General features: G+C 39.9%; 1 protein-coding gene across 1 annotated transcript; it reads right to left on the minus strand.

Annotated features, from left to right (window-relative positions):
- Positions 1 to 230: 230 nt before the first annotated feature.
- Positions 231 to 1,516, minus strand: LOC149193884 (uncharacterized). The gene has a single exon (XM_089407017.1). The coding sequence runs from the start codon at positions 1,088 to 1,090 to the stop codon at positions 488 to 490; it is 603 nt and encodes a 200-aa protein (XP_089263143.1). The 5' UTR covers positions 1,091 to 1,516; the 3' UTR covers positions 231 to 487.
- Between the last annotated feature and the right edge of the window lie 11,038 nt (positions 1,517 to 12,554).

A 12,554-nucleotide genomic window follows, 5' to 3' on the forward strand; every position in this document is an offset into this window, starting at 1 on the left:
CCAACTTCACCCTGAATGACGGACGAAAACTCTTGTGACAAAAATGCACACATATACCATGTTTGTGATTATGGTTAGTATCCCGCTAGGCACCCATAACATCATCGGCGTCATTTTCATGCTAAAATAGAGGGATGGATGTATGTGTTTTAAAATAAAATAAAAATGCCCCCAACTCAGTGATCGATGATCCCAATCAATTGACAGGAAAACATTGACGGCGACCGGAATAGAAAAAGAGCAACTGTAATTCAATGATTATCTATCTCTACATTTTACAATCAAGGTTTTTATGCAGCTTTCTTTCTTCTTTTACGGAATCGCGTGCAGATACGACCTCGTAAATTCTTTATCTGAAAAGAAAACTTCGTGCTGCTCTGCAACTACACAAACCGATCTTTCTTTTAGTATTCGTCCACCATTAGAAAACGATGGGCCAAAGGGGGCCAAAACTGAAGCTGGAAACGGAGACGGCCCGATCCGAACTTCAAGAGACATCTTGGGCCGTGGTCATATGGCAGAGCCTGCTGGGCCGTCGCTGAAAAGACGATCTCCTTCGTGTGTGGTGGCTTGATGGGCGTATGAGAGCAGTGAGAGCTCTTCTCACCCATTCTCCTTCCACACCGCCGATTCTTACCACCGAATTCGTCATGGCGGATCTCCTCGCATTTAGCTGGGAATGCATAGTAGAAGAAGAGGAATTACATGTATTTCTATGAAGACTGCAACGGAACGAACCGGGATGATTCGTCGGTGAACACATACATGTCTGCCGAGGCGAAGCACAGGGGATGGACTTCATGGCGGCACTGCCTTTCGGTGAAATAGGAAGGCGTGCTGCTCGAACCTGCGACGTGGATCTGTCAAGGCCCAAATTGATAGAGGAGGAAGCGGCGGTGGAAGCAGAAGATGAATAAGAAGAGCCGCCGCTAAAGCTTGCACGGGTAGGCGACAGCGTTCTGTGGACGGGAAAGTTGAAAGCGGAGGAAGACGAAGGCGAATTGAAATGGCGTGTGGGAGAATGGGATCTGTGAAGGGCAAAGGAGAGGGGTAACACAGGGGAACTGCTAGATTTGCTTCTTGCCTCCATTTTGCTCCGAGGGGGGCTTTGCTAGCGAGCGGTGTAAACCGAGGAGACCTGAGACCCTTGATTTATACAATAAAATTTACCCAGCTTTGTCACTTTTTCGCCTTCCTTTCCCCGTACCTCCCCACATGGGTGGCACCCATGGATTTAATTGATCCACGGTATTGTTGTGGCAGATGAGCAGATTTGAATTTGGAAATAATGGTGAAGGAATATGACATTGGAAAGAGGAAAGTGGCCTCCGCTGGTTTGTATAAGCCGCCCACAGTTGGGACCCAATCCCACTTTCCCCGCTCCAATTCCATCGGAATGAAAAACATGAAGTGGGGCATCTTTATGTGGATTGTGGATTCCGGGAATATTCTGGGAATCCGCAATCGGCTAAGCTTAGGAATGGATGAAGCGGAGCATCCTCGAGAGTGGAGAGTATAGGTAAGATGTTTCGTCAACGGTTCTGTCGCATCTGCAACAGGCGTCGATTTCGCATCTTCAACAAGTGGCGATTGCTTATTTGTGATGTTTTTTTCTTTTATGTAAAGATTGGGTAGAGAATAATAAAAGATAGAATAAAATAATGACAGCGTATCTCAATGTCAAATTGTTGGAAAAGTTATGGAAATTTTGGTCATATTGATGGTGCTGAATCCATTTCCACCATCAAAAACACGATTCAAATACTGTATCTAGAAAATTTTTTGCCCAAATTCCAATAATTTTTAACCGTCCAAACAATTCCCTGCCTCATTAGCCTCGTTAGCCTCATTAGCCTCGTTAGCCTCGTTAGCCTCGTTAGACGACTCTACGCTAACTAGATGTAATTGTTTTGAATAGAGTGCAAGATTGGTTGAGTGGCTTCCACCAACTTTGCCGACTATGGATTTCGAATCATTCCGATGAGACTGTGCCTCCTTATATTGCGCGCCGGCTAAACCTTATTTACTAGTCAGGTAAAATGTGTTTTCAAATATTTTTAGAATCGTAAATTTGAATGCTTTAATTAAAGAGTAGTATAGAGGCTATAAATTAATTAATAAAATAGTGAGTTACAATTTAAATTTCAAAATTTAGGTGCTGGCAATTTTGATGCTGTTAAATCTATTTTTATTATCCAAAAAATAATTCAAACAATCGTATAATCAGTATTTGGATATAAAATTTAAATATTTTAAATATTAAATTTATTTATTTATATAAAAATATATTTTAAATAATAAAAAATTATAATTTTATTTCAAATTAAATTATATATATAATTTATAAATTACAATATTTTATTATATAAATTAATCCAAAGTGATTGAAACAATCTATACTTTTTAGAGTGGTCTATGAACATTGGGAAGGATGGATTATGTGAAAAAATAAGTGAAGGGTGCAGCTGTACAAGTAAACGAATATGTTTATTGGCAAATATTATTTATGACGACAATTATTCACATATGCTTGTAAATAAACAATTTGCTTAACCACACTTTTTTCTCTCGTGGGTCTGAGCAGTAGCCAAAAGCTCTGGGTATTACACAAGGAAATCATTCAAGATAATCCTACAGCAATTTGCATTAGAAAACTAAGGCTACTTAGGTAAATGGATTTTATATTTCTATTTAATCAATTAAAAAATAAAAAATAATATTATATTATCATTTTTATTTTCTATTTATATTATGAATATTATATTTTTTTATTAATATTGTTATTATATAATTATATGTATAATGAAAATTATTATAATAAATTAATTAAAAACAAAAATCTACATTGTATATTAATTTAAAAAACTAAAATAATTTATAAAAAACTAAAATAATTTATATAAAACTAAAATGATTTATATAAATAGATTTTAAATTTTATTATGTAATTAATTTTCATAAATTATTTATATATATAATTATGAGAAAATTTATTATAACTTAGTTTTCAAATTAATATTGAGGATAGACATCACTTCTTGTTATTTGTGAATGTTAGTTGACTCATCATTATTATTCAAGGAAAACTTTACCTCCTAGAATTACCCACTAGTGGTCGGTAAGGGGGCAGACTTTCACTCTTGCCAATTTTTTTTGGATCTGTTTCCTTACTTCCAAGGAAGATGGGGACTTAGCCAACCAAAAGTAGTGTTAGGGCACACTCTAGACCTATATATATCTATACATAATCATTAATAAAATATGAAGAATTGACAATAATTAACCAATATAAATTTGAGAATAAATTCCATAAATAAATCACTTTTACCAAGGAATATAATGATGATGATTAAAGTGAATTGAAGTTCTTTGTTTCATCAAAGGCGTTGACAAATAAATTCCTCCATAGTTTTTTCCAGGAAGAAAAAAACGCTTTCATTTATAAAGAATGAAAGTACATTTTCATTGGTGGACCATGATTCCATATTTGCAAAATCGCAGGGAGCTATGAGGGCTAACAGATAACCCCAATAGAACAGACTTGTTGACTTCCCAGTTAAACAACACTGAGTCTAAATTTGACTTATCAAAATCTGCCAAGAAAAACTTAGAAACAAAACAAAGAAAAACAAATACGAAGGCTAAAAGAGTAGTTCAAAAGAAAAATATTGTCAGAGTGTGAGCAAAGAACATAGCTATCATAAGTTGATTTGTCCTGAGCGCAATAGTAGCTCAAAATCGTATTCCTGAAAGTGGATCAAGCCAAGGGCTGTAGAGCATCCACGCTTTGAAAAATCGTCAACTTCTTTGTTTTTCTTGTGAAAAATGTGGGAGAAGGAGATATGTCGGAAGGACGGAGATAGACTCATGATCCTCTATTGCCAATTAAGGAGGGTCAGTGTCTGTATATTATGTTGTAGCGGCTACAACCACCCTCCAAAAATTTTCCTATGCTTTGTTTTGGAGCCTCCCTCCTAAAATCACAACAACTCATCTTACATTGACCCAAGTACTTGTGCTTTAATTGAGCTTTATCTTCTGCTTACGGCTTGTGTTTTCTAACTTTCCTTTCTGTCTAACCCACAAGTCGATCTCTTGACTTGGTTTCAACCTAGTTTCAGGCTTGCCTTAGTGAACTGCGCAATCCTTAAGGGAAACCAGCCTTCAGTCCAGTAATTGCACAGTCCAAGCCTGCAATGAGCCTTCGGCTCCAAAAATGCGTAGAGCTAGCTGATAGCTTTCTTTAAGTTGGGAAAATGCATAGAGCATGAGAGGTAGCCCAAGCCACTCAGCCTAGGAATTGTGTAGAAGCTTTCCCTCAGCAGCTACCTGATGCATGAGCCAGTGAGTTGTCCAGTTTCCCTAGGAACTGCACAATCTCTCTGTACATGCATGGCATCTTTTTCCGAAAAAAGAAATAAGAAAAAAAGTGAAAAAGGATCACTAAAAAATAGGGATCTATTTTTAACATTCGGAGTTACACTTGAGTTACTTTTGGAAACTAACGCCATGTGTCATTTTTTTCTAGATTTTTGGTCGTCGCTTCATAAACCCTAAAAGGGTGGCATTGGTTGCGACAGACGGAATCTTAGCAATAGGTATTGGGGCAGATTGAATCTTACAGTTTGACATCGGGATGGCCATCTGATGGTTCAATGGTTGGACAAATTAGGTCTGCGGAAGAGACAAGGAGACACAGGCAGCAAGAGACCCACTTTGGCAGCAACATAAGCAGAAGGATTCATCAGTTCTCAATCCATTGAAATCAATCAATCTCGTCAGTTGGTAACATGGTTTAAGACACTCAATATGTAAACAACTTGGCTCAATCCCTTTCATCTGGTGGATCGATGGTTGAACTGTGATGGTATTTCTCTAGTGGTTGCACATATTCATTTGTAGCACCTCATCGTGGCACATATTGGACACCCCTATCAATAGATGTTGGCCATCAATTAATCACTCTGTGAGTAACATCACCCACCTCCCTTACTGGCACTACCTCCTAACTAGCATGAATGAATGCCGCAGGTCAGTGTCTATCGATGATCCTAAACAGGTGCATTATAAGTAATGCATTATCCATAAAATTGCAACTCCCATTCGGTAGCGGTAAGTGATTTCTATTTCTAGTTCGAGGGGTCTAGGGTCTAGGGCTCTGGTTCTTCCATAGAAGGAAGAGGATTCCCCCCGCAGGGCTCGAATTTTAAGGAGAGGATGCTACAGCATGACTCGACCAACGGGAGAGGAACTAAAGCCAAAACTTCAAAAACATGGATGGAGGATTATTGTCAATTAGAGAGAGAGCCTTGTTTTACGGGCGTTCGAGAACCATTGATCACTTATTCATACTTATGCCCCACACTTATAGTCTTGCACCGACTTCATTCACATAGAGCAGTGGTAGTTCAATTGTCACGGGCTTAAAATACAGCATAGTATTCACCAATGTTCGATAAAAAACACTTGTTACATATTCTTACTTGTATCACTATTGTGCCTCTTTTCAGGCCGAGATTAACCCAAGATACCATTGATGAATGAAGACGACAGTCAGCATTGCCAGGAGATTGATTGATCCCAGTCAGCATTGAGAGAATAGCCCAACAGACTCATTATAGGATATATCCCTACTTCCCTTTCATGTCAGTCCCTCCCTTACCAACCAGACTCCAAACAACCATTGTACGAGCTTCACATAGAGCTTTTGGGCTTCGATTACACTTGATGAACATTTAGAGGTAGACAAAAGACAATCTTGAAGTAGACAAGAATCTTGAGGTAGACAACAAGGCAGGCACTTTTACCATGAACCCTATACCCTACTACCTTACCTTATGAATTCTTCTTGGTACCACTATTACCTTCTGGGTTGGTTATCACCTATTGTTCCCATCGAGGAGCCTTGCCAATACGATTCAGGATGCGCAAGCAAGCTCGACAAATGCCCCCGCCCACCCAACAGGATACTATTTTATTCCCTTGTGCCATCTATCATGCATCATATAGAATATTGTATAGACAATGGTGCGACCGATTCAACTACTCTACTGCTCAATTGGTCCTACTCCCCTGCTCACTGCTAACAACATCTCTATTAGTAGAAAGGAGCCCAACTCCCAGGACGAACAATCTAATGAAGGAGTCGGGTAACCTTCCTTCCTTTCTTCGGTGTGGGGCAAGTAGTCCTTTCCTTCATTCACTACCAAGGGAGAAAAGGAGGTAGGGAGACATTAAACAAATTACTTCCGATTTATGGAGATCTCTTCTTACCGGGTGGGTTGGCTTCGCTCCTATATTTCTTTTCCTCAAAGAGCTCTGATTAGGTAAGGATTGGGAAAGGTAGAAGGCCTATAGGCTATGAGGAGAAATAAGAGCCAACTTAGCCACCATCCAACTGAGATCTCGCTAGACCAAGCACCTAAGTGAGGTATTTATTAACTGGGAAGGAATGAGAGGCTCGAAAGAGGCAGGTAAGAGAGCAGGCTTAACCTAGAAATTCTCATACTCATACATCAAATCTTCTCCATACTCATACCTCATCCTTGGGAAACTCCACTTACTCCTTGGGGACTTAACCTTAGCCTTGGAAACCTCTTCAGCTTTATTCTTTGAACCATCCTTACAATCTTCCTTCCTTCTTGGGGTACCTCATCCATACATACTTTGGTGGGACTAGCCTTGTAACAACCTATGCCTCCATATTTCTTTAACCTTTGCCAGACAACCTCTAAACTAATCTATTATACCCTTACCATTCAAAAACGCCTTTCTATAAGTAGGAAGGGAATAATTGGTCATCCACACTCAATAGCCTTTATTCTGATATGGTACTTCAGCTCGTTCTCTAAAATCATAATCTCAAGCTATTATTAATTGGGTCCGAATATGAATCATCAGCATATGAATCTTACCGAGTATCTGAATCTTAATATAGCTTATCACCGTAGACCCCACCCGGATGAAGAGAATTTCTATAGTAAGGCATGCAACCTTAACGGGGAAAACATGAATGGGAACATGAATTAGAAACAACCTGGTAGCGAAGCTATTGGTTCTCATAATGAAAGGGATAGGAGGAAAATAAATGCGTAGCGAGCGGCAAGCAAGACAGGTAATGTAGGTTGGTCGACTTATCCTTCTTTTTTTCGATCCAGAATTTGAAGTTCTTAATTTCACTAACATATCACGCCTTTTACTTAATATACTAATTGTGGTAAATAAGAAGTTGTTTCCGATTCTAGTCACTTATATATAGCAATCCACTTATATTTCGCGACTACAACATAATCTTTTAAGTCTTATAATATCAAACCAACGCGGAGAGCGAATAATTCATAATCGTTCAAGTATTTATTAATAAGAGGTTATGTTGCGATTCATTCTTTCATTCAATTCTCCTTCAGATTTCATCCATGCATGCCGAAATCCAATTATCCCTCTTATTAGCAGAAGAACTATTAGGAGAATTAGAGTTCCTTGGAGCCCATGGATGAATAGCCACTTGATAGGAATCCACCAATCCCAAATGATAGTTAGCCACCACTGATACATGATGACAGTAAGTCCCAACACATGGGGAACTAACCACCTTAACGACCCAACGTATGGTTTAGTATGCCATCCTTACTACAATTTATTACGGTTTAGTAGGCCCTTCTTAGGCATCAGCTTCTCCTGTTGATCCAATTGTTTAAGTCTATCCAGTAGCAGCCCTGAACGATATGTTAGTTAGTGGATTTGGTTGATTCAACAATTGGTTAAGTCGTTGATGAAGCATAAGTGGATTTTGTTGATCCAACACATGTTGAAGCACACGAAGATCGAGAGCCAGAGCTTGACGTTCGTAAGCGAGATGAAGAGTCTGGATACATTGTAGCTAGAATATATACACCTAAGCTTTCTTAAATCGATCAAATCTATTTAATGGACGCCGCCAAAGCTCATTTGCACATTCGATCTTGGAGCTCTGACATTCCCGAGGAGATCTATGAACCTTCGGCTTAGTCATTGCAACCTTTCTGGGTAAGTCTTGTTTTTCTAGTCCTTTGCTTATTTTTCTGTCGCTTTTGGTTGCTTGGCTTGTGAGAGTGTTGTTTTACCCGTTTTATTGAACAATCGCTAGCATTTTGATTTTTTCTAGCTTGTAGAAGTGTTGTTTTAAGTTTTGCATTGACTTTCCCAAGTGTCGCATGCATAACCCATTTTTTGCACCAACAGTCACTGTTGCGGCGACTCTATCCACAGGCTTCATTGTTCTTTAGTTTGATTGATTTCTGCACTTGTTTTGTTTGCATGCATCACCATTCACTCGGATCTGCACCCTCCTTCACTTTTGCTTTCAGATCTACTTGTTTTCATGTTTCCATTAGGCAGATATGGGCTTCCTTGGCCTGGATCTAGCCCTTCCCAGTGATGCACTACACATTTTTGGATCTCAAGGCTCTTCCTTGGCTCCAGAAATTATGCAGAGGCTTCCAAGACCTAGCTCCAACTGCGCACTTCACAGTTCTAGGAGCCAGTCCTAAGCCTTGGCCATTGGGATTGTGCAATGCACAGTCTCAACTGGCCTGAGCTTGACTAAACTGCACATTAAGAAGTTTCAGTCATCATCACCTCCCCATTGGCAACTAGGACTACACAATGTGAAAACCAGCCAGTAGTCAGTCACCTCTGAGAGCTAGTATTGCATAATTCTTCCCAGCAGTTGCCCAGTTTGTTGTTTAGTCTATACTTGAAGTGATTTTGGTTTCATGCTAATATTTGCATGCCATGAGTGTCCTCTCCGTCTCCAGGTACAGTGGTTGTTGAGCAACTCTCCACAATTATAGGCAACATGGCTTCCAAGAGAGCCGCATTAAAGGATATTGTTGAAAGTAGCATTGGGGATGTAGTTGAACAAGTGTCAGTAAGTTTACCATTTTATGCAGACACTCAGTTGTTCATTGAGAAGGAAATGGAGTTAACATGGAAAGAAATTAAGGATATCTTTGCAGGAGACTTCAAGGAAGATCTAGAAGATCGACAGGTGTATGTCAATATCCACCGGTCAGGCTTACATAAGGTTGCATGTAGGTACCCTGCATTCCCATGTGCGAACATCATCCACTAGATTGTCTCACACACAGATCCCGAGACTATGATATTGAGTAGTGCTAACATAACAAATCTTGCTACCTTTAGGACATAGAATTATCATCAGATGTATAACTTACCTTAGCCGGTGAACTGCATGGATGAACTTTTCTATGCTACCCATGGATATGTAAACACCAGAGATATTATAAAGATATGGGTGAAGGAGTCGTCAAAGTTCAAATCCACGCCCAATCATGTTTACAAGACAAAGTCACTCAGAAAGGCCTACCAGTTCTTGATCATCTTTGCATGCAGATTGTACAGTCAAGAGAACAAGGATACCTTTCCGCAGAATTGGGTGGTTGCGTTGGACTTGTTGGTGAATGATGGAAAACCATTTAACTGGTCGGATATGTTGGCTCATCAGTTGAAAGTCCATGTGACTAACACCCAGAATCTGCCCAAGGATGAGCAAGCGAGATTCTACATGTCCACGTATTTACTTGATGCAATATGTGCCCAACATCAGTTTCCTGGCATGGGTTGGATGTGGACACCATAGGAGCATGCCGTCAATATTTATTGCAAGTTTCTTTCTGAGTGCAACTACCAAGGAGTTATGGCGAGGCTAGATGACCATTTCATCACCTTGGTGTACAAGTTGATCTTTGAGCAGGATCCACCTTGCATGTCCCAAGAAGTAATGGAGGCATTACTTAACATTGCAGATTGGTATGTCTCACCCAGTGGCACCTTCATTAGGATGTTTGGCGGGGAAAAACCCTTTCATGTTCTACCAAGGTTTGCCACGGACAAGTTGGTCATGCAAGAGGTCACATATCACATCTCCACAGGTTTATCATTAGGGCTGCATAGGCGGAAGAAGGCACCATGGCTTGCTCTTCCTTTGTGGATTGGATTGTAAGATATTAAGAGCTTGAAAAATGCGAATGTCGAAGCCAAGAAGATAGTGAAGTATGAGTTCGGCACCAGAGATTACAATCCGTATGATCCCCACGAGATTTGCAAGAACCACTGTGCAAAGGTGTATTTTCCATGGATCCTGTTGTCACCTTCTGCATTTAGAGTTCCAGTTGTAAAAAGAGGGAAAAATAATAGAAACGTTTGGAGCTAGCCTCTAATGCCAAAGAAACATTCAAAACCAAATCAAATCCTCTCCATTGGAAAGTGCCCTGAAGCAGATTTCCAACGTTATATAGAATTACCCATATTGACCTCAGAATCAAAAGTTAGAGCAGATCAAGGTTCTCCTTTCAAAGTCAGAAGGAAAAATAATTTTTTCGAAGTACACACCCCCGATCCCACATATCGGAGTTTTTCAAAGCAATAGTAGTGGAGGGTAGAGAAAACTAGCAATCACCGATCACCGATATCGGAGATCGGAGGTCCAAGGCATAGTGTACAATGCTTGTCGTAGGTTTTAGTGATCCCACATATCGGCGACTGCAAATGTCAGAGGACCAGCAGTGGAGCGATTGCCGATATCACAAATCTCATATTAAGGGCATCACACCCCAGCAATCAGAGGTCCATGGAAATCGCATATCGGCGATTGCACTCAGAGCAGCATGGCATATCGGTGCATCGCATGTCAGAGGTCCAATATATCAGAGGTCCTGTATCGACGGGCTCACACATCGGAGGTCATAGCCATGTCGCAAATCGACAATAGTGATATTAAACTCACCATTATAAAGAAAATGTCGGGAAAGAGAGCCCATAGTGTAAAATTTTAGGGAGTGCCTTGGAAAATTTAACAAAGGAAAGAGACCCCTAGAGGGGAGCTCAAAGGCCCTAGTGCCCAAGGACTAAGTGCCTCATCATAGCCCCCAATCATATGAAGGAAAAGGGGCTCAAAGCAAAAAGGGGATAAAGGGGATCGGAATGCGTGGTTCTGTGAGGTCTTTTAATACAAAATTCCTGGGGTAATAACTGCCCAATAATGGAATACAACGTTTTAAAGATGCAATGGGTTGGCAACTTAGACATTTAAGAAGGACATGGAGCATTCAGAAGTCAGCATGGGTTGACCTTGTAAATCCCCTCGTGACAAGAAAACAGGGTCAACACAGACAAGGTAAATGAACTCGACTATACCACACCCAGGCCTGCTGTGAGTAAATGAATGTATGGAAGCTCAAGTGGACTTGATGATTTAGCATGAAGGTCCATCAAGAGGGAAGACGAAGTACTTCTCAGACGACGCATGTTTCTATTCCGTGACATGAAACTGGCAGTCGAACTATTCCTAGCTCTAGGCAACAAGCGATTCAAGCAGTAAAGGCAGAAGCGACCGGAACCAATTGAGTACTAGAGAAGGAAGATCATGACAAATCAATTGACCAATCAAAGGAGATCCCAGGGATCGGCATGGAGATATTTTGTTGGTGTTCTCATCTAATCGTTGACTTGTTTTATTATCATGTAATGTGTTGCAATTTAATGAAGCTATTAATATTTTGTAGTCATTTTTGGGCCACAGAGCCATCCTAGGCCGAGACAGCTAGTCGATCTGACAGTTGAGGCTTGGCTGAGATATTTTTTTGTAGTTACTGTTCAATGCTCCCCTCTCCAGATAAATAGTGGGAAGCAACACTTCACATAGGTTTAGAATCCTAAAGAAAGAACTACATGTTATTTTTGAGACTGTATGACTTTATGATATGCATCTTTCAAAATATTAAGGAAATGGTGGTGATTCCTCCTTCGAGTACTACAGTATGTTACCCCTCTGTTAAATTCCATTATGTTCATGTTTCCTCTCTGATTCATGTAATCATTGCTGCTAGAAAGGTTTCATATGTTCTTATAGATTAATTTGTATTGACTCTTTAATACATGTGCCTGTATGGATATTTGAGATTATATCTTTAAAATTGCGCTCCATGAATCATCACACCCAATCCTCTTTCATCCATTATGTCTATCTTTAACTCATATAAGTGTAGAATTCTTGATGCTTCAAGCTCTATGTTCCGAGTTATTCTATCTCCTTATCTTCTCTCATTGCTTTGCCAAAGCTTATTAAACTGTAGGTCCTTGAACTACTCGACCTCCACTAGTTTATACATATATTTCTGTGAGTTGTATATGTGAAGAAGTACCAGAAATACATGGCTTATGCCTTTAGATGAATGAACCAACCCATGTTGTTTATTATATATATGAATATATATGTACAAAAATATATGTGATGTCTCCAGTTTCCTAAGAATCATATGAGACACACAAAATCTAGATGTTTGAGGCACTGGTCTTGTAAGCAATCCGAGGCTGTCTCTAGAAGTGATAACAGACCCAAGGGGCATGTCATTGGGTAGAGGAGGACCCTTGGAGGTATTGTTACAACCACTCCAAGCTCAATGAACTAGTCATCATAGCGAAAGAATGGAAAGCCACTCTATAGGAAACAACATCGTAGGAAGCAACAACAACAGTAGAAATAAGCAACAAAC

Source organism: Pinus tabuliformis, chromosome 2_2 (genome assembly GCF_031772625.1).
Source record: "Pinus tabuliformis cultivar Carrire ecotype Pingquan chromosome 2_2, CPIR1, whole genome shotgun sequence".
NCBI lineage: Eukaryota > Viridiplantae > Streptophyta > Pinopsida > Pinales > Pinaceae > Pinus > Pinus tabuliformis.